Source organism: Phytophthora ramorum (genome assembly GCF_020800215.1).
Source record: "Phytophthora ramorum isolate Pr-102 chromosome Unknown Phyram_PR-102_s0023, whole genome shotgun sequence".
Taxonomy (NCBI): domain Eukaryota; phylum Oomycota; class Peronosporomycetes; order Peronosporales; family Peronosporaceae; genus Phytophthora; species Phytophthora ramorum.
In genome coordinates, this window is record NW_027150669.1 from 30,084 (window position 1) to 52,427 (window position 22,344).

Here is a 22,344-nt window from a genome sequence, read left to right on the forward strand (position 1 = left end):
CGGAAGTGAAGTCGAGGAGGGGAAACTCGAGGGAGACAAGGATACCTTGTCTCCGGGCCACACTGACCCCAATGTGGGTCTGCGTCGTCCACGCGAGGACGACTCGAACGCTTCGGGCTCGAAGCGTTCGCGCAGCGGCAGTGGAACACCGCTCGCTGCCGCTGGAGCCTTAACGACTCCGCGGGATGGAGATGACTCCACTCCATCCGCTGTTGTTGCGGCCTCGCGCACTGAGCCAGTGCGCGAGCCGTGGATGCCGTCTCAGTTTGAGATCAGCAGCCGATTCGGTGCGACTGTGCCACCGAATCTGTACGCGCTGTATTCGTGTAACGCCATCGTTGACGATGACGTTGCGAAGCGATTGCACTTTGATCCGATGACGGACCAAAGGCGCGATTACTACATCGGACTCTTCCATGAGCTCCGATGGTTTGCGAGCAAGAAGACTTCTCGCAGAAGCAAAGTGCCCGAGTGGCAGGCACTTTGTCAGAGTTGGAGTGACTTTGTTGAAAACTTCAACAAGAACCGCGCTGGCTATCGCGATCGGATTAGCCAGGCGCGGGAGCGCTACGAGAAGTTCTCGAAGCGTGGTAAACTTGAACGACTGCACCATGGTGCAGTCGGTATCGGACTTCCTTGCGCAGTGCCTTACGACACTGCTTGTGAGTACTGCTACCCCGGAGCAGTACGCATCACCGAACGGGACATCAACGGGTACACGTCCATGTGTGTACCTGACGACCTCAAGACCCTGCGCGCTAGTTTTCAGGCGCAGGCGTCTTCTAGTGCTGCGGATATTCGCAGCACTTATTCGAGTGCTGTAGGCGACTACAGCGCTCGCCCAAGTTTTACGCCCGCGGCGGAGGTGGCGGTGGCGGCCTTCGTACGCCGTCACCATTTCCGGAATGTCCTCCATCAGGACATTCCGTGATTCCCACGTATCGTGTTGGGGAGGAAATCCTCTCCAACGAATTCGAAAATGAACCGGACCTTGGGTCTGGTTCCGATGACCAACAATTCGGGACGATCCAGCGAGTTGCCCCGCGTGCGTCTCGCAACGGGGGTGGGGGGGGGCGGGAAGACGCCCCGGGTTTGGTCAACCAAACCTTGAGTCTCGCTTGGAGGCTGTTGAGCGTCTCCAAGCGTCGCAGTTCGCTGCTCTGCGTCAGGAGATGAGTTTGTTGAAGGATCAGCTCGCGGAGGTTGCGCAGACGACCTCGAACGTAAAGGTCGAGGTCGGGACGAGGCTCTCTGGCGCCTTGAAGCGCGTCGCCGCGCTCGAGAGCGCTTTGGCGAGTCACCAGACGTAGGTGACTCGTGCTGCACGTACGGCTTCAGTCGCCCAACGTAAAACGTTGGGTGCAAGCGCATGCTGGACGGTATGTCCAGTGTGTACGCGTTGCCATGCTTCGCCAACACGGTGAATGGCCCAATGAAGCGCGGAGCAAGCAAGCTTGCTCCGAAATCGGAAACTGCATGTTTAGCTAGGTTCTGCGTAGCTAACAGAACTAATGAACCAATTTTGAATTCATTTGTATTTCCCCTGCCGGTGTTATCAGCATTCAGCTTCTGTCGATCGACAGAAGCTGCTATTGCATCCTGGACAAACCGAATTACGGCTTGTCGGCGCTGGACAAAGTCCATTGCATCCGAGCTGAACCCCTGGTTCACTTCGTGCTCCTTGTTCGCAGCAGGCCCGGCCTGCGCGTGGTGTTCGTTGTCGTTTGAAGTGTCTACGACGGGCGTAGACACTGTGTTGTCGTTGCCATGACTGCGCGCAGTACGTGCGCGAGTCGTCACAGCTGATACATTGCTTGTATCAGCGTGCTTATCCGGTTGTTTTGAATTAACCGGATATCCTCCCCCACTTAAGGAAGGAGCTACCGCACCGAGTACGCTCGGTACGCGTGGGTGCCTCATGGCATTCACGTAGAACGGTGTGTGTCCTGTCGAGACATGCACCGAGTTGTTGATGGCGAACTCCGCCATCGGTAGCAGTCGCTCTATTGATGGAACGAGTGCGCGTAGCTCTTCATGGTTCAACCACACGCGGTTGACACGCTCTGTTTGTCCGTCGGTCTGCGGGTGATCCGCAGTCGACATGGACAACTGCGTCCCAAGAAGTGTAAACACTTCTTGCCAGAATCGCGCTGTAAAGCGCGGATCCCGATCCGACACGATGTCGAGTGGCATACCATGGTGTCTAAACACCAGGTCAACAAACAGACATGCCGTCTGTTTGACTATCACCTGCAGCAAGATGCACCATCTTACTGAAGCGCCACTATACCAGTCCTCCGCTTGTTGTCTTGCGGAAGACCAAAAACAAAGTCCATTGAAATGGACTGCCAGCACTCCGACGGAGTCGGTAGTGATTGAAGCGGAGCCTGCGAGTTGGGCGCAGGCTTCACGCGCTGGCATACCTCGCAAGCACGAACGTACTTGCGTACCCATTTGTACTGGTGACTCCAATAGAAGTCACGCGTGAGAAGCAAGTATGTCTTCTCACGGCCAGGATGTCCCGATGTCGGGGCATCGTGGTACTCGTACGTGATCTTGATCTTCAACTCATGATCATCCGGCACGACAATGCGATCTGCGTTGTCGTCGACTGCGCTGTAAAGCAGCAGACCATTGTGTACACGATAACGGTGTACACGAGCACGAAGGTGTTTGGCCAGCTTCTGACGAGACTTGTCAGAAGGTGTGGAGAAGTACTCCAACTGCTTCGCATCCGCATCATGTGCGTATGCGGCCTTACGTCATCCAACAAGGACGACGAGGGAATAGTCGGCCTCTTGCACCGCATAATCTGGTCGACGCGAAAGCGGTCGGCCACGACATTCAACCTTCCAGGTTTGTACTCAACCTGGAAGTTGTATTCCGCCAAGAATGACAGCCACCGTGCCCTTCTTTGGGATATGTGCGGCGACTTAATCGCCGTACGCAACGATGCGTGGTCGGTGTAGACCACGAATGGTCTACTCCCAAGTAGATACACTCGAAATTTTGCGAGTGCATACTTCATGGCAAGGAGTTCCTTGTCATGTACCGGGTAATTGCGCTCAGCTGGCTTCAGCTGACGCGATTGGTAGTAAACCACCTTCGTGATCGAGTTGCATCAGTGCGCATCCGATCGCGAAATCGGATGCATCGCACACACGTGGAATGGGCGATCTTGGTCGGCCACCGCCAAGATCGGCGCCTCAGTCAAGCCCTGCTTGACTGCTTGAAGGCCTGCTGACAATCAGCAGTCCATTCCCATGCAGCTCTTTCTTTAAGAGCTGCGACAGCGGGCGAATCTTGCCCGCGTAGTTGCTCACGTACTTGCACAAGTACGTGGCGAGTCCAAGGAACTGCCGCAGTTCCTTTACGTTTGAAGGCGTAGGCCATTCATTGATCACTCTGACCTTTCCTGGGTCAGGGCGTACGCCGTTCTTCCCCACGAGACACCCAAGTACGGGTATCTCGGTCGCCCCGAAGATACGCTTCTTCAGGTTCGCATAGAGCTTGTGCTTTTGCATGAGCTCAAGTAACTTGCGGAGATGCTCTGTATGCATCTCCACATCCGATCTCCCATTCACAGCCCGGCTGTGAATGAACACGTCGTCGAAATAGCTCGGTGCGAAGTCGCGCACCGAGCGCAACAAGTGCGTGACGCACATGTTGAACGTCGCTGGGGCGTTCTTCAGCCCCTGCGGCATCACGAGCCACTCCCAGAGCATGCCGCTCGGAGTGCTTACCGCTGTGAGAGGGATATCACTCTCACGCATGAGGATCTGATAGAACCCGTCTCTCAGATCCAGAGTACTGAAGATAGTACTCGAGGTCATCGAATCGATGATCACATCTTTTCGAGGTATCGGCGTCTGCGCCGGTACCGTCTCATCATTCAGCTTGTTGTACGCATGAACGATGCGCCACCCGCCCTGTGGTTTCTTCACACAGAACGTAGGCGCGCTGTGCGGGGACTTCGATTCCCGTACTTGTCCTGCATTGCGACGAGTTTCAAAGAAGTCGTCGATTGCCTTGACTTGCTCACGCGGCAGTGGCCACTGCCGCCTGACGCAGTACTTCGTTCCCGGCACGAGATCAATCTCGCGCTGAACACCCTTGTCCTGCGGTAACTCCGCAGGAATGTCGTCCGGGAGTACATCCTTGTACTCACGCAAGACCTTGTAAAAGGGGCTCGCCTTGAGCGAGTCCCCGCCTTTCTCGTCGAAGCGTTCCTTCTTCGACTTCGCGCTGAGGGCGTCCGCGCCCTCAGAGATGAGCTGATTCAGCTCTTCTGCTTCACACGTCATCCTCTCGACGTCCAAGAGGATGCAGATCTCCATCGTGCAGTTCGCGAGCGAAACGCTTCCAGCTTGTGACTGGGAGCGACATCAACTCCGACGCTAACGTCGGAGGATTATCCAGCCTCATCTTCTTGTATTGGAGACCAATACTTGTACGCGTCAAGACACTCAATGTCTCGACGGTCGTCTCCAACTCCTGTGTCTGCCCGGCAGACACTGCTTGTAGTGTCTCGGTCCCTGACCGAGACTTGCGCAGCTTTTCTCGCTTGTGCCGTTCACTTCTCGTGCGGAGCCCGGCTCCGCGAGTTTCTTCTTGTCCAGGCCCGGCCGTGGACAGTTGTTCCTTGTATTCGCCGGCGGGTTTTACCCGCGGGCGCACGCGTTCAAGCCCGGCTTGATCGCGCACCGCTTCGTCGTGCAGCCCGGCTGCACGCGAGCTCGCAAGCATCTCCGGTGCGGGACGTTTGCAACCGTCCGCACTGCTTGCAGCGTCGGCTCCCAGAGCCGACGCGTCTTCTTTACCTCTACGCCTAACGGCGGAGTGTCTTTCGACAAATTGTGTGTCGACATTACCTGTCGACACTACCGCGTCGCCCCGGACGCTTCGAGACCCTCTCGAATCGGATTGAACCAGGCCCTGCTGATTCGTTTCACATCTTCTTCCAACGACTCTCGCAGTCGCTGGCGTTCGCTTGGGGTGACCGGAGACAGCCACATCCCGCGCTGTCTCTGATGGAGGGCCGCATGCACCACGTGGTGCATGTGCTGCGCCGACAGGGCCATCGCTCTCTGTCGCGCTGCTGCTGCTCCCGAAGCGCACGATCGTGCGCTTCGTCCAGTCGATCACCGGGTCATGCCGTGCAAGCCACGGCATGCCCAACACCATATCGAACTTATCGTCCAGTTCGAGGACGATAAGTTCGTCGACGAACTCCTTCTCTTGATAAGAGAAGCGTACGCGTATGATACGCTTCTCGGTTCTAACAACGACACCCGTTGCTAGCCTCACTTCCAATAGACTTCGAGGTGTTTTTACCTCCTCGAAGTCAAGCCTTGGAAGGCTCTGCAGTCGAACAAAGTTGTTCGACGCACCACAGTCCACTAGAGCACGAAGAGACTTCTCTCTCTTCGAGCTTACCTTCAGAATGACAAGGTTCGGCTTGTCATCTTGCTTCTTGCAGTGAGATTGACTCTCACTGGGGGCAGCGATCTTCATTGCAGCGTGTCCGATGTCGACACGTTCGATCGCATCACCAGCAGGGCGCCCCGCGCCTGCTGGTCCCTTTAGTTTTTGATTGCCCGTGACGATACCCAGTATCGACACGACGGCTTCTCGCCGCGTGCACAGGTGCTGTGCACTCGCGGGCATAGTGACCGATGTTTCCGCAGCGGAAACAACGCACATTCGTTGATCCACGACGCTGCTGGTTCCCAGCAGCGGTCGCACTCGAGAGGTCCATTGGTTCGGGACCTTCCGACGGCCTTACCACCGGTCGTGGCATTAGCCGCGGGGCGTTCACATGCAGTTTAGCCTGCCGCAGGCTAAACTCTTCTTGCATTGCGAGCGCAATTGCAGCCTCGAGAGTATTTGGATACTCTCGGAAGAGATAGGTCTTCACAGGCCCATCTCTAAGGCCTTTCATGAACGTGACGACCTTTGTCGCCTCGTCAATCGGGTTGGTCACGATGTTCGAGACCAAGTACCGTGCCCTTTGGGCGTAAGCATGTACGTCATGCTTGCCCTGTTGCAGATCGAGGAACTCCGCCCTTGATCGGAACTCGTTCTGCAGGGGCTCAAACGCAAGTTTGAGCTCCTCCTTGAACTCTTCGTACGTGCTGAAGCACGTAGGGTCCGTGAGTCGGCGTCCGTACGCCCAACTCCTTGCTCGTCCGCCAAGACATGACATGGCGAACGCAACCTTCGACAACGGGTCGACGATACGTCGAGCCGCAACGGCAGTGTCGACCTCGACAAGCCAACGGAGGAGAGGTTCCCCCTCTCTTCCAACGTAGCTGCTTACGTGGAGTTTCAATGACTCCACGCGCGGTGTGGCCGATGGCGACACCGAAGCTCGAGCAGCGGTTTTACGCTGTTCCTTCACGATGAAACCCAGAGCAACACCGTGTTGCTCCGTCGGTGATAGCGTTCGCAACATCGTTGCTACCGCCGCTTCCCCAATGAATGTTGACAGTCGTTGGAGGGCCTCCCACTCTGGTTCCGACAGGTGGGGGCAGTCTGCACGCGCAAGATGCGTTGCAGACGTGTTTGGGCTACCCACGGACATGTTACTGTCCGAGGGCAGGTTCTCAGCCCCGCGTTCGTATTCCACACGAACGTGTTAGTCGGTCGTTGGACGGACTACAAAGTGCTACCAGGTGTAATGGGTCTGCTTAGACCCACTATTTAAGCTTACACGTGTGCGCACGCGTATGAGGAAGCGTAGGAGTATTTAAATTAAGTTCAGTATACTTGTATCCGCAAGTATACTTAAACTAAGACAAAGGGACCGAACGATAGCTTTGGTGCTAAATGAGAACCGTATTGATTGTAAATGGGGTTTCCTCCTAAAACTGATATTTCTAATGAGAGGTTCTGCCATTGGATGGCTGACAGAACCCCTATCTATCGAATGACTCTCATTGGTAGAAAGATGTTACTTTCTACCAGTCATATGCTTTGGGCTATGAATGTGGACCACCTTGTGGAGTGGTCAACCTGAATGTATCCCTTAGTGCATGTTACACTAAGGTAGGAGGTGAACCGAATGCGTAGCCCCGCTACAATTGCAGAGCTGCCAGACGCGTCCTCGTAGGATGTCACGCGCTATAGTGATCGAGCTGCAGCAAGCAGCAATTAGCTTCGGTGTGGCATGCAGCAGGCCGAGCAGATAGCGTAATCGTAAGACCATCGTCAGACTGTGTCGAACGTTCCAGCTTTGCCTGGATAAAAGCGTGCTATGCTTCATATCTCCAATTATCTGTTGGGTTGGGTTTCAGGCTCCACCAGGTTGGAGATTGAGGATTGTGAGGGTAATAATCATGCCGATGCATGTGAAATGCATTGAAAATCGCCTTGAAGACTGGTATGGGAAGAGCAAATTTGTTCTCGTGATATCGACGGTGTCGTTGAAGCTTTGGTGGGTCTAGGAGACGAGCTTGTCGACGCACGTATGGGAGTACTATGCCTAATGATTTTCTATAGGTTTTATCGCAGTAGTGGGTGCATATGGAGGAATGCGAGCTCAACGGGTTGTGTAGATCAACACTTTCGATTTTGCTCCGCAACGAAAGATGCTATCGAAGAAACAAAAAACGAAGTCAGTTGACGAGGCGCATCTAACAGGACCTAGCCGCACCTTAAGTGTTTCTCTTCGAGAAAGTGATGTACGTCGTCCTGTTCTCCGAATAACCCCCCGAGTGCCTGATGTGGTCTCTCCCCATAGTGCACCGACACCTGGCGAATATGATAGCCTTAATGCAACTGTAACGATGCTGGAAAAGCCACGCATCGCGGGAAAACATTCCGCTTATTGAGATTTACGAGAGGTTTGAATGTTCTGGTAAGCAAAACAAATTCGTCCCCATCAACACGCAACCCGTGTCGTATTCTAGGCTCAATTCGGCAAAGGTGTTCGTTTTGTGTGGGGATGAGATTCCTGATATTACAGCACAGTTGGAGAAGGACCGCTCGGACTACTACTACTTACGCTATTCAAACCTCATCGAAAATCTACACTTTTGTTGGAAGGCCAGACTCCCCTTGCTAGCTATCGATCGTACCTATTATCTGGCGATGCTGATCATGTACAATTACTAACGCAGTACGAGGCACAGTGGCAGGACTACTACAGAGCTCAACGAAACAGTAACGATGAAAACATATCTCCTGAGGAAGAATTGGTGAGAACCAGAGCACCTTCTACTTCCTCATGGGTACCTGACCTTGGTTCCACTGGTAGTGGATATGCTGACGAGCTTACGCCTGAATCTATTCCTAATGATTTTCTCGGAGATACTAGCGTCGAATTACCGGATACGTCAACGGCTAAGCTGTCTGAGGATGCTGCGATCATTGTTAGCGGAGTAAAAAATGTTGGCGCGTCTATATTGGCGTCCAGCAGCAAGTACAGGACGGCTCGTAGCATTTCGATACGTGCTGAATTTACGACTAGTTCCTACCCATCACAGATTATCAAGCCTGTCGACGACAACGCCCAGTTTGGGACCCAAGCATTTATTGAAACGTTCTCTTCCACACGAACTCGCGTAGAGCGTTTAAGCGAATGCTATGACCCCGTTCCGTACCAACCACCACCTCCAACACCCCGGTGGACCCCTGACACCTTACCGTCTTTTCCAACTGTCGCGATGATGTCCGAGGCGTTCAAAATGAATTTTTGGCAGCATGTGATTTTCGAGGTTTCTGCTCGACATCTTTTATTTGCTTACGCTATAGATATTGGAGACGTTGCTGGGGAGAGTTACCCCATTACAGGATAGCGCCGGTACCTATGACATCAAACCCCAACTCATCGCTTATCTTGGAGGAGAAGGAGGGACTGGTAAGTCCACAGTCGTTGAAGCACATCTGGCCATGGCCCAAAAATGGGAACGAGAAGGAAGCGTTGAGACGCTAGCCTTTACAGGTGCTGCAGCAATTAATGTTCATGGCAAAACTTTACACAGTGCCCGTACTCTGCAGCTAAATGGAGCCGACCCTGATACGGCTCCTTCGATTGAGATGAAGGCCCGATTCAGTCGCGTTGTGTTGGTAGTTATTGATGAAATTTCTATTACGCACCAAGCGCTCCTAGGCGGCACTGATATTGTGTCTCGCTCAATGTCAACGAGTCCCCAGAAGTTCATGGGGGGCAAGCATGTACTACTCATCAGTGATTTTCTTCAGCTTCCACCGGTGGGAGGAGTTCCATGTGAGTTTGGTGGTGGTTTGTTATGCCCAACCAGTGAAGCGAGCAACTAATTATGCTTTGTTGTGGATTTATAGGTTACCAAATTCCTTCTTGTTCTGTTAATCGGCTATGTCATGCTGGTTACGCTCTCTATTCAGCTATTAAACTTGTCGTATTTCTAACTAAAAACATGCGGGCGCGATTAGATCCTGTGTATGCGGATATCCTCGGTAACCTTCGATGGGGCCGGGTTTCGGATGAGCACCTTGAACTCTTGAATTCGCGTTTACAACCTGTAAGTCAAGTGGAAGTGCCGTCGGTGCAGACTGGTGATGAATTTTATCGCCCCGTTGTCGTTTGTACGAACAAGCTTCGGTGTGCCATAAACCACCTAATGCTTTTCAAGATTGCTCAAATTCGAAAAGTGGCGGTGTGGCATTACCGACGTCACGTTCCAAAATAATTGTCAGCAACCTCGCAAATGTGAATGACGATATCACAAATCGAGTCCCGATGAAGTTGCTGTTTTACATTGGCATGCCGGTGATGGCTACGCGTACGCACCCTAAGCTTCTCGAAGCTGAAATCATTGCAAACGGTGTCATTGGCACCATAGAGGGGATGCATCCTCCACCCGACGAGCTCGAGTTCACACTTTACAGCGTGGACGGCATTGCAGTTCATAGATTTCTGTGGCATCCGGAGTTATTGCTGATCAAACTTCGTGGTTGTCACAGAACGCTGGTCGCTGGGGTTCCTGAAGGTGTTATTGGGTTGCCACCCCTGCACGCATGCCTTCAGCTAAAACGGGTCCCGAACCTTACTCAAGCAACTGTCACCGTGGATCAATTTGCGGTGGTGCCCGCTTTTTCTTGCACGACGGAAAAATTACAAGGCCAGACCTGTCATGACGGAGTTGTCGTGACACCGCTGGATCGTAGAACGGGATCGCCGAAACAAACTCTGTATGTTGCTCTATCAAGAGCGACGATCTTGGAGGGCCTCACGCTGACTGAGGAAATCACGCGAAAATACCTAGAGCACTTCCAACCAAACCACGCGACAGTGAGCGAGATTCTCCGTCTCATTCAGTTGGTCGTAATGCCTCCATATACATCTGCAGAGGAAGTCGCGGACTTTAACCAGTGGAAGGCTAAACAGCATCCTTAGATGACTACACTACCTATCCTGTTCAGCTATCACAAGTGGGTATTAATTGCAAGTTGCGTAAAAAGTAATTTTTACGTTTCTTTTTACACTAGAAATTTTACTAACACATTTTCCTTGAAGATCTGCAGTGGCCTCAACGCGAAGCGAGGTTCTCGGGTATATCGTGTGTTATGATGAAGCGCAAACATCTCGTGGAGAGAACAGTCGAGGGCCAGGGCACGAAGCAAAACACAGATGCCGTGAGCGGACGAAAGTCTTCAAGGAGGTCTAGTGAAGGTGTGAAGTCGATGAAGATGTCAACCAGACCACTTATTCACAAGCAGTTGTAAGAAAAACCGATACAGATATGATCCATCCAGTATCCTCGCCAGCTATCCTCGAGCTAACGAAGGCGGAGGTAAAACAAGCGTGTGCTGCTCTGCGACTTAAACAGCGCCGTGAGAAGCAAGGGAGGAGGCAGCACGGAAGGCGATGCTGTCGGAGCCGTACCGACTATCCGATTCGCAGAAGATTATCTTTGTGAACTGCTACAAAGCCGCTCGAAACGAGGAGAGACCAGTTGACTACGTTCGCATGTCTAAAAGTTGCCATTTTAGCACGTTTTGCAACCACGCACAAATGCTAGCTGCCATGGAAAAGGATATCGTTGTTGAATTGAGAGAAGCGCTGATGGAGCTGCGCGCAATCGAAGCTGGCAGACGTGTGAGGACGACTGCTGAATGGGAAGATGAGTTGGCTAGAGTGCAAACTCTCCATCAAGAGCAAGTTGGGAGCATGGAGGGTCAAGTGGAGAAGCTAACGGAGGACCTGGTTAATGCAGAGAGAGAAAACAGCGACCTCATGACGCAGTTAGCAGGCAAGGAGAAGGAAAACCAGCGGCTGCGTCTTAAGATTCGAACGACAGCGAGCTACTTACAGAGGCTGGCCGTCAGGAATCAGCCCTAGCGTTAAAATTGCAACAGTTGATCGGCTGCTACAAGATGTCTGGGGTCCTGCACGCCTAGTAATGCTATCACAATCCATTGAGATTCTGCGCTCATAGATCCGATCTAAGGTCGCGGAAGAGCCTTTGTTAGTTGGGCAATAAGGCGGCTGTAAGCGCGTTTACAGATAAATATAAGACTGTAGGGCGTGCGGACGAGTTATCGTTCATATTCTGCGGCAAAAATAAGCAAAATAGACAAATTAGCGCGGCCAGCAGATGCGGTTTTCAGCGAATTCAGTGCAGGAGCGATTTCAGCGGACTAGCCGTTGCACCAATATTAGCGACACGAAGCGTAGCGAGCGTACTGCTCAGCTAGGAGTATCAACGTTAACATCCAAGCGGCCAGCAATCATCTTGCAAGCTGAAAGACCTCGTGCGCGAAGAGACTCGAGACGCGCTACTGTATCTTTCAATGCGCCTTGGTTATCACAGTTCAACTTTGCCTATACAAACGTGCGTATTTTTGGTAATCGAGTACTGATATAACTAACCTCAACTTGATTAATAAAAAAAACAGTTTAAAATGCAAAAATCGCAGGTGTCCAAGTCTATTTTTTATTACTGTGGAGGGTGACTTCCACAATGCCCCCCCCCCCACTAGCCAATCATAGAGCTTTCGGTAAGCTTATGACATTGTAAATGGGGAGGGGCATATTAATGCCCCCCCCCAGACGCGAGAACTGCACGACGCGCACCAGGAGAATGTGGTCCCTCCTCCACTCGGAGAAATTCCACTTGCCCAGTACTCCACCCGCATCACCCACCCCAGACTCCCGATAGAAACTCATCCCCACCCCCAGTACTTCGCCGCGCTCGCAAGTGTGCCAACGTCCCCTCGGCCAGTCCCGGGTGTACCGGAAACATCGCTCTCGCCACCGTTCGGATGTACACTGCTTCGCGACGCGTCGTGCCGAATGCCTACAGAACGCAAAGTCCGCTGCCCAAGAAACGCCGTCCGCGACTAACTCCAGCAGAGAAGTCCCAGATTCGCAAGCGATACCAGAAAGGGGAGAGAATTACCCAGCTGCATCAAAGCACAGGACACGCCTGCAGCACGATCAACTCCATCGTCCACTCCCAGCCCAGCCAAGACGAGTCCAAGTCCGGTAAACCCCCTCGGTGGACCCCCATGCGTTTCGTGGTGGAAATGCTGAAACGAGGTCTTTGCGTCACGGAAACCCTATCGCTCAAGGACATCGCAAGGATAATGGGGGTCGACCGTCGAGTATTTGGCCGCATGGAGCAGGACATATTGGGTAGACTACAAACTGCAGTTGTAGACTACTGGTTTTCTCGCGACCAAGCTGCACCTCAGAAGCTCATTGATTTGCTCGACGGCGCAGAGACCTCAGTAGATATCGCTATGTTCATCTTGTCGCATCCTGAACTGACCGACGCTATCATCCGGGCCTCCCAGCGTGTCACGGTTCGTGTTCTCCTTGATCGGGCACAAGTCACCGAGAAAAGCTCAGCAATGATAAAAAAAAAAAAACTGGTTGAAAACGGGGTCAACGTATATCACGCAGGCCCCAGACTCATGCACTGGAAGGTAGCGATTATCGACGGTAACATATTGACGATGGGAAGCTGCAATTGGAGTGTGGGGGGAATGACGTTGAATTGGGAACATACTGTTGTATTGCGTGGTCCTATTGTTGGAGCACACACCGTTGAGTTTGACGAACACATGTGGTCTGTTGCCGTGCAAAACAACTGGCAAGTTGAGATAGATAGCCGCGGTAATGTTCATCTGTAGCGTCAAGCGATGGTGAGAGCAGTGCCGCAGCGGGTACTCCGAGCTGGCAGTTTGGTTTACAAGACACGGGCAACTACAGCACGGTCGCGTTCGATGGAGCCCGCCATGCAGAGACGTTTGAGACGCGCACGGCTCAGGCGCACCTTGATTCGATCAAACGTGAGTTCGAGCTGCTCTGGGATGAAGGACGGATTTGGGTTCTTCTGATCGTAAGTGCGCCCGCTGACAGAGTCTCTTTCTGGCACAGTTTTCTCTTGATAGCTAACACGACGGACTTGTGCGTGCTTCTCTACGTTTATTGCTTGCGTGAACAGTGTAACCTCGTGAGCACTAGCTTGCAACTTGCGGTAGACGCGTATCTCTCTCTTGGTGTCGGCGGTAAGAACTTGGGCTCGACGTACATGCTTCAAGAACTAAACGTGACTGTTGTGCAGGCAAAACGCGCGAGTGCGATAGCAGTTCTTCGATGACAACGGCGGGCTGTTCGAGCAGTCACTGCGTCTGGTGATTTCCACTGGGACGTACTTGGTGCCGAACTGGGGCGCACTGTATGTGTTTTACGTGCTGCCACGCTTCCAGTTCTCCACGGTCTTGGACGTGCCCGGACTCCTGATGGACGACGAGTGCGACGAGGCGGCGTATGAATTGCTTTCCGGTGATGAACGCGTAAAAACAACCAAGTTCTGGTGCTAATGACACTACACAGTCACTCGCCCACTCGGTAACAAATTGCATACGTGAGCGCGATGCCACAGACTGTCCTTGCACGGATCCTGTTGTCGGTTGAGTTCGGTCACCAGCGGAACGACACAGTGGCGCTGCAGCGCGGCATTTAGCACTCATCCGTTCAGGCAATGGACCTTTCCGGAGTGAAGAAGAAAATACCCATGCCTTTAGGTCTTCCATCTCGGACGGCATCTCATTTAAGATCGCACACGTGCGAAGGTGAGCTTCCCATTTTGCATGTATCAGCGCTACCACAGTCAATGCCGAGAGATCCATCGTGCAATGTGCAAATGTCGCTGCGATTTCCTTCTCGGCGTTAAATATATAGCTACAGGCTTGGAGGTCAACCTCACTTGGTCCCACAGACTGCTTGCTGCCGTAAACACCTTCGTTTTCCTGCAAACAGAGCACTTGAACACACCTTTCTTGTTCTGCCTGCTCGACGTTTCGCCGTGATGCAAGCACCATCCTCATTCTCCATGCAGTAGTGTCGATAGCTGCGCACCGTTCACGAAGACGTGCTTGTTTCGCCACAGTATTGACATCCGTATGCCCCGCTGTAGTAATGGCAGGAACCCACGAAATTGCATTCAGCAACGAGTCGTAAAAAAAATTGTGTACACATGAAGCATTGCCTATTCACGCAGATTACTGTACTGCTCGTCCTCATCACTCTCGCCACCGTCTTCGACCTCTTCCTCCTCCTCTTCTTCCTCTTCCGCTTGGTCTTCCTTGTCTTCCTTGTTCTCCTTCGACTCTTCCTCACCCTCCTCCGACTCTTCTTCGGTCTTTTTGGACTTCTTGGACTTCTTCTTTGGTGCCTTGATTGGGGTCTCCTCCTCTTCTTCCTCCTCCTCGCCGTCCTCTTCGTCCTTATTGGCCTTCTTCAGCTCTTCAATTTCATCTTCCTCCTCCTCTTCTTCATCTTCCTCCTCTTCTTCCTCAGCCTCCTCCACTTCCTTCTCAGCGGCAGCCTTGGCTTCCTCGGCGTCTTCAAGCTCTTCCTCATCGCCAGTCTCCTTGGCGTCCGCAATGTCACTCTCAGCCTCCTCCTCTTTTTGCTCAGCAACCAACTTAGCCTTTTCCGCTGCCTCCATGTCCTCTTCAACCTCCTCCTCATCGATCGCAGCCAACCGCCGACGGCGACGGACCCTGCAACCAGACGTAGAGGGAGTATCGGCAGGGGATCCCACCGAGGAAGCACCAGTCTCACTGCTGGACGTAGCAGCTGGCGTCACCGCAGGAGCGTCCGTTGTCGCGGACTGCGTCACCGATGAGTCGCTAGAGCTGGCAGTCGTCTCTGATCCAGAGCTAGATGTGAGCGACCCGAGGTTGGAGCTTTCAGTGGCAGATCCGGTGCTAGAGCTGTCGGTAGTGGTGGATCCGGTGCTGGAACTGGTCAGGGAAGCTTCAGTTGTCGGGGACTCTGCACTGGACGCTGCAGTAGTCGCTGACCCGGTGCTGGAGCTTGGTTGCTGAGCTGTTGACCCCGAACTGGAGCTAGTCGCAGCCGACGCGTCCTCGGTGGAAGAAGCTTGCGTCGTCGATGATCCGGTGCTAGAAGCAGCAGTACTTGACGAACCCGTGCTAGAGGCAGCTGTAGTGGACGAACCAGAACTGGGGCTCGCTGACCCCGTTGTAGATGAAGCAAGCGAGGTCTCCTGGGTCGTCGAGCCAGATCCCTCGGCACTCTCTGTGAAGTTGCTGCCGTCACCTCCAGCCAAAATGTCGTTGATGTAATCCATAACGTACGTCAGGCGAGTGTAGATACCAGCCTGTTCACCGCACTTGCTTCCCCAGCTCACACAGCCGATGAGGATGTCGTCGTCGACGAGTAGCGGGCCACCAGAGTCACCATTGCACGTGTCCTTGCCATTGCCAGTTCCTGCGCACAGCATGCCTTCCGTGACACGACCGACGTATTTCTCAAACTTGCCGCATTGCGCATTCGAGATGACAGGAATGGTCAGCTGCTCCAGGATCGGGCTAGCCGCACCCGAGCTGTCCTCCGTCTTTCCCCAGCCGAGCACGGTGGCCATGGTGCCGACTTCGTTGTCAGACCCATCAACAGCACAAAGCTTCGCCGTTTTGCGCTTCACAGGCGTCTTCAACTTGAGCAAGCCTACGTCGTAGAGGTGTTCTTTCTTCTTGTACATGGGGTGGCGGAAGCCTTGAATCACAGGGAATTGTTTGGCGTCACCCGACCCGGAGCCGGTGCTGTCGTTCGTTCCGAAGGTTGCGACGATGTCCATTTCGTCAGTTTTGATGCAGTGGCCAGCCGTAAGAATGTACTGGGGTGCGATCAGAGCCCCACCGCAGAATGTTTCGTCAAAGAACGAGTCGCGCAGACTGGCGAGGAATGGGTACTTGTCGATGCTCGCCTCCGTTCCGCCGTAAATGCGGCTCTCTTCGTTAGTGGTCAAATCTGTGCTTTCCTCTTTCTGATCGTTCATCGCGGCAGAAAACGAGTAGCCGTGCGTTAACGTCGACAGGGTCGTCAACGTTGCGGCGAAGGCGCCAACCTGTACGATTTTCATTCTTCAGTAAGGTGTGGACTTACTCCTTCGAACAGCGCTAAGGTCGAGGGCGGATAAAGCCAAACTGGCCGTTGACGACCACATCCCGGTAGGCTATCCGCCAAGCCGGAAGGTGCTCGAATCAAGCTGTGGCGCTAGCTAATACACGCGCAGTTATTCGTCGAGATCGTGGGTTGGGGGTAAAAAGTGTCCTTTACGCACCACCAATTCGATCAAATCAAACAAGTGAACAAGTGCTGGAAAACAGCAGGCTTTCATCGCATAAGTAGGATAAGCTAGAGATGGGAAAAATTGTGCTTGGAGACCCCGAGTCGGTTTCGACATGTTGAAGTGACCCATGCATGGCAACGCAGATTAATAACGAACGTTGATTAATGAACAACAGATGATTGGGTCCACAACTAATAATGCTTGGCACACTGTAGACGCATATTGGCCATGCTCCTTATTTACTTGTTTTTACACTCTTCACATGGCACTGGCATCATTTTGGCGATTATTTAACCTTACTCACGGTTGTCAGGATGATCTTCGTCAACTTCATCGGAAATTATTTGGAGACAAGAAGCGCCTGCGAAGAGCGCAGGCTTTGCCAGGTGCCGGGGCTTCATTCGCCAAAGCATCCATTTTCACATTGGCAGTTGAAAGCTGAGAGGTTGGGGCATTGGGAGTGCTCGTAGGTGCTTTCAGTGCCATCGTCAACTCTTCATTTTTGCTGGACGATACCGATGAGGCCATTGTTGATGCCTCAGCAGCCGGGGTATCCATAGTGGCAGTCTTGGTTGCATTGGGATCTTCAGTCGACTCCGTTTCCGGTGACGGTGTTAACCTGTCTTTTTTTGAGGAACCAGGAATCGGTGAGCGACCAGGGAAGATGCTGTCGGTATCTCCGTTCAGAACGCCAACAATATAGTCCATGACGTACGCTAGGCGGGTATACACTCCCGCCTTCGCTCCACACCTTCCGCCCCAACTTACAAGACCTACGAGCACACCGTTGGCAACGAGTGGGCCACCAGAGTCACCATTGCACGAGTCCTTGCCGTCCCCATTTCCAGCACACACCATTTCCTCTGTGATGCGATTACCGTATTCCTTGTTGCACTCTGCATTCGAAATGATCGCGACATTCACCCTCTGGAGTGTGAAGCTGCCCTTGCGATCCTCGGTGAGCCCCCAGCCTAGGACTGTGGCCAAAGTGCCAACTTCATTGTCAGAACCATCAGCTACGCACAGATTTGCAGGCTTCTGGGTTGACGAAGTCTCGAGTTTCAACAAGCCGACATCATAGCGATGCTTGTCATTGTAGTACAAGGGGTGACGGAATCCTGCGGACACTTTAATCTGCTCGGCGGAAGCAGAACCAGAGCCTGAGCCATACTCTGATCCCAACGAAACGTAAATCTGGCCCTTGTCCGTCTTGATGCAGTGTCCAGCTGTAAGAATGTACTGCGACGCAACCAATGTCCCGCCACAGAATGTTTTGCCGTCGGGTTCGAAGCGCAGACTTACAATGAACGGGTACTGACCCAAGTCTGCTTCTGATCCACCGTAGATGCGGCTCTCTTGGTTGGTGGACAAACCCGTATTGTTGTTTAATTCAGCGCCAGCAATTGGCGACATCATCGTACGTGCCGTACTGGAGAGCTCGTAGCCATACGTTGGTGTTGCCAGCGCTGCCAAAGTCGATGCCAGCAAGACAACTTGTACAAGCTTCATTCTTAAGCGGGCGAATTCACAAATGCACAAACTCCACCACGTTTCGCAGCCACAAGCTGAATCTCACCTCTGGAGAAAGCCGAAGTGGCAACGGCGCAGAAGTGGGCAGTCATAAGCAAACTGACGGAGAACTCTATAACACCATCTCAAAGATAATTTCGCTGAAAAATTACTATGGTGCGCATTAGCAACACAACTTTACGTCGAGCTTCGAGGCTCGAAGTGGAGATACATTCTTGTGTTTTAGTGTGTTCTACTTACTGGTCCCGTGTTATGTTGTCACCCGCCATCATGGCACATACATGTAATTGAAATGAGGCATCCACCCATGCAATATTGACGCGCATTGCCCGTTTAAATACACTTCGAGTGGCTCTGTAGAAATTTCGTTCAGTTTTCGCATGTTAAACATTCCAGCCTGAGCATTTCTGGATAGCGAATGGAGCAAGAATACAGCAAATGACGAACTTCATAGACGAAAAGCTGGTATCATCAGTTGACGTATACTTCAAGAACGTGGCAGATATCTACTATTGCTGAGTCGTGTCTGTCGTTGCCGGGGCCTTGGTAACACCATCCTTCTGCGCTGCGGTTGATCCATCAAACGAAAATGTCAGTCCCTTAGTGGAGCTTTTTTGGGCGGCGGCAGACCCAGACGAAGACGTAGCCGTGGTCGGTACCGGTACAGTCGTAGTCTTGGTAGTAGCGATCTCCGTGGCTGGGGTCTTGGTAGACTTAGTTACAGGAAATTGAACAGTCTCAAGCGACCCTGACATCGACGAAGGCATAGTTACCTCTTCCACGGCCGATCCGGACGCCAACGCACCTTCGGCAAAGCTTTTGCCGTCTCCACCGTTCAAAATGTCGTTGATGTAATCCAGATAGTACGACACGCGGGTATACACGCCAGGTTGCTTGCCGCACTTGCTACCAGCCCAACTCACAAACCCCACAAGGGCGTCATTGGCAATAAGGGGCCCACCAGCGTCACCCCTGCACGAGCCTTTGCCTTTTTTGCCAGCGCAAAGCATGCCTTCGGTGAGGAGATTTTTGTAATCGTCGTATTTGGCGCACTCCGTGTTCGAGATGATCGGAATGTTCACCTCGCGAAGCGTAAAGCTCTGCGTGCTCTCCTTTGTCTGACCCCAGCCGAGAACAGTAGCCACTGCGCCGACCTTGTTGTCGGATCCATCAACAGCAGGCAGAGCCGCAGTCTTTTGCTTCGACGGCTTCTCCAGCTTCAGCAGACCCACGTCGTGCAGGTGCTTCCTTTTGTTGTACATCGGGTGCTTATACCCCTTGACAATGTTCACCAGCTCGCCGTCGGTGCCAAAGCTGAACTCTGAATCAAAGGAGGCAACCATTTTGAACTCGCCCGTCCTGATGCAGTGCGCTGTCGTGAGGAGATACTGCGGGGCGATCAACGTAGCAGGACAAACTGTCACGCCGTCAATTCGCACACTCGCGACGTATGGGTAGCTGTCGATATCCGCATCCAAGCCACCGATGATGCGGCTCTCCTCGTTCGTGGTGAGACCAGTTTTCTCGGTCGCAGGAGTCGAGCCCACGAAGTCGTTAAACGAATAGCCATTCGCGGTTGTCGAGACTGTCACCACTGCCGAGGCGAAAGCGCACGCCTGCAAAAGCTTCATGGCTCACTCACTTGCGTCCACCTGCAGTCGTTCGAGCAGCACGAAGTCTTGCTGTACGGTAGAGAAAAATAAAGTGACTGCTGCATGGGGTCGATCGATCGATCGAGCCGGCCGGTAGCACCGCGTCGACGTGATCAAGCATGGGATCGGATTGCTGTGGCGCTAGCGTCGAGGAGCGAGAGCATTCGCGGAGAATCTTGGAAGGCACACACGCGCCACCAGCTACCAAAGCACAGCCCTATTCGCAAAGTGCCGCTTGAAACCAGCAGGATAAGTCACATGATGGGAATTATTGCAAACAACGACAAGGCCTGAAGAGCGGCGTGTTAAAGTGAATACAACTTTCATTGTAATCCGAAACTTAACTTACCGAGTGGGACCCTGGCTTCGTCAAAAAGACATATACTTAGTTCCTACACAACGAAAACAACTCGCAGGTTGACGTCTACTGCTCGTCCTCATCACTCTCGCCACCGTCCTCGGCCTCTTCCTCCTCCTCTTCTTCCTCTTCCGCTTGGTCTTCCTTGTCTTCCTTGTTCTCCTTCGACTCTTCCTCACCCTCCTCCGACTCTTCTTCGGTCTTTTTGGACTTCTTGGACTTCTTCTTTGGTGCCTTGATTGGGGTCTCCTCCTCTTCTTCCTCCTCCTCGCCGTCCTCTTCGTCCTTATTGGCCTTCTTCAGCTCTTCAATTTCATCTTCCTCCTCCTCTTCTTCATCTTCCTCCTCTTCTTCCTCAGCCTCCTCCACTTCCTTCTCAGCGGCAGCCTTGGCTTCCTCGGCGTCTTCAAGCTCTTCCTCATCGCCAGTCTCCTTGGCGTCCGCAATGTCACTCTCAGCCTCCTCCTCTTTTTGCTCAGCAACCAACTTAGCCTTTTCCGCTGCCTCCATGTCCTCTTCAACCTCCTCCTCATCGATCGCAGCCAACCGCCGACGGCGACGGACCCTGCAACCAGACGTAGAGGGAGTATCGGCAGGGGATCCCACCGAGGAAGCACCAGTCTCACTGCTGGACGTAGCAGCTGGCGTCACCGCAGGAGCGTCCGTTGTCGCGGACTGCGTCACCGATGAGTCGCTAGAGCTGGCAGTCGTCTCTGATCCAGAGCTAGATGTGAGCGACCCGAGGTTGGAGCTTTCAGTGGCAGATCCGGTGCTAGAGCTGTCGGTAGTGGTGGATCCGGTGCTGGAACTGGTCAGGGAAGCTTCAGTTGTCGGGGACTCTGCACTGGACGCTGCAGTAGTCGCTGACCCGGTGCTGGAGCTTGGTTGCTGAGCTGTTGACCCCGAACTGGAGCTAGTCGCAGCCGACGCGTCCTCGGTGGAAGAAGCTTGCGTCGTCGATGATCCGGTGCTAGAAGCAGCAGTACTTGACGAACCCGTGCTAGAGGCAGCTGTAGTGGACGAACCAGAACTGGGGCTCGCTGACCCCGTTGTAGATGAAGCAAGCGAGGTCTCCTGGGTCGTCGAGCCAGATCCCTCGGCGCTCTCTGTGAAGTTGCTGCCAGTGCCACCAGCCAAAATATCGTTGATGTAGTCCATAACGAAGGGGATGCGGGTGTATACACCAGCGTGGACTCCACACTTGCCACCCCAGCTTACAAACCCAATCAGAACATCGTCGCTGGTAACCAGCGGGCCTCCCGAGTCTCCGTTGCACGAGTCCTTGCCCCCTCCATCTCCGGCGCACATCATTCCCTCCGTGATGCGGTTGTTGTACTGCTTGTTGCACTCCGCGTTCGAGATAACGGCGACGTTCACCTCCTGTAGCGTGTGGCTCTCCGAGCCGTCCTCCGTCAGTCCCCATCCAAGAACGGTCGCTTTAGTGCCCACCACGTTGTCCGAGCCGTCTGCCGCACACATAGTCGCCGTCTTTTGCGTCGAAGCCTTCTCCAGCTTGAGCAGACCCACGTCGTACAGGTGCTTCTTCTGGTTGTACATAGGGTGCTGGTATCCTTCGATAACCTTGATTTGTTCACCCTTACCCGAACCGGAACCCGCGCCGTACTCGGAGCCGAGCGACGCGATGATTGTGTCTTCATCCGTCTTGATGCAGTGACCCGCAGTGAGAATCCACTGCGGTGCGATGAGCGTACCGCCGCAAAAGGTTTCGTCCAGCAGCTCGAAGCGGAGACTGGTTGCGTACGGGTAGTCGTCGATGTTGGCCTCGGAACCTCCGTAGATTCGGTTCTCCTCGTTCGTAGTGAGCCCCGTGCTCTCCACAGACGGCGTGGTCGCCATGGTCTCCGAAAACGAGTAACCATACGCCACCGACACCACCGTCGAGGCGAACGCGAGGGTCTGTGCAAGCTTCATTCTAGTGGTTTGGTCTCAGGTTATTTACCGTCGGATAACTTCACGAGCTGAGATGGAGAAATTCAAAGTGACAGCTTTGCAGAGGAGCGACCAGGTGCCATGCTGCGCAGGGCTTATGTTGTGCTGGACGCTCTCCACCACCGTCTCGATGGGCTGTTTGAAATCGATTCACACATGAAATGGCACCGAACAATGTGGCAGTAGATAAATCGTGCACGCTCATTCGCTTAATTGCACTGATATAAGGATAACTAAAGCAGTAGGCTCCCGACCAGTCCAT

At 53.2% G+C, this 22,344-nt stretch overlaps 5 protein-coding genes across 5 annotated transcripts; 2 read left to right on the plus strand and 3 right to left on the minus strand.

Moving 5' to 3' along the window:
• Window positions 1-11,047: 11,047 nt before the first annotated feature.
• KRP23_14828 (uncharacterized protein) lies at window positions 11,048-11,323 on the plus strand (the record flags this gene model as incomplete). The annotated part of the gene is made up of 1 exon (XM_067885697.1): window positions 11,048-11,323. The coding sequence occupies one exon, from the start codon at window positions 11,048-11,050 to the stop codon at window positions 11,321-11,323; it is 276 nt and encodes a 91-aa protein (XP_067736984.1).
• Window positions 11,324-13,128: 1,805 nt separating this feature from the next.
• Window positions 13,129-13,627, plus strand: KRP23_14829 (uncharacterized protein; the record flags this gene model as incomplete). Its single annotated transcript, XM_067885698.1, has 4 exons — window positions 13,129-13,131; window positions 13,257-13,328; window positions 13,434-13,497; window positions 13,554-13,627. 4 exons carry the CDS (start codon window positions 13,129-13,131, stop codon window positions 13,625-13,627), a joined length of 213 nt encoding a protein of 70 aa, XP_067736985.1.
• An 853-nt stretch (window positions 13,628-14,480) lies between these two features.
• Window positions 14,481-14,942, minus strand: KRP23_14830 (uncharacterized protein; the record flags this gene model as incomplete). The annotated part of the gene is made up of 1 exon (XM_067885699.1): window positions 14,481-14,942. The coding sequence occupies one exon, from the start codon at window positions 14,940-14,942 to the stop codon at window positions 14,481-14,483; it is 462 nt and encodes a 153-aa protein (XP_067736986.1).
• A 3,689-nt stretch (window positions 14,943-18,631) lies between these two features.
• Window positions 18,632-19,465, minus strand: KRP23_14831 (Glucanase inhibitor protein 3; the record flags this gene model as incomplete). The annotated part of the gene is made up of 1 exon (XM_067885700.1): window positions 18,632-19,465. The coding sequence occupies one exon, from the start codon at window positions 19,463-19,465 to the stop codon at window positions 18,632-18,634; it is 834 nt and encodes a 277-aa protein (XP_067736987.1).
• Window positions 19,466-20,198: 733 nt separating this feature from the next.
• KRP23_14832 (uncharacterized protein) lies at window positions 20,199-21,290 on the minus strand (the record flags this gene model as incomplete). Its single annotated transcript, XM_067885701.1, has 1 exon — window positions 20,199-21,290. One exon carries the CDS (start codon window positions 21,288-21,290, stop codon window positions 20,199-20,201), a length of 1,092 nt encoding a protein of 363 aa, XP_067736988.1.
• Window positions 21,291-22,344: the final 1,054 nt, after the last annotated feature.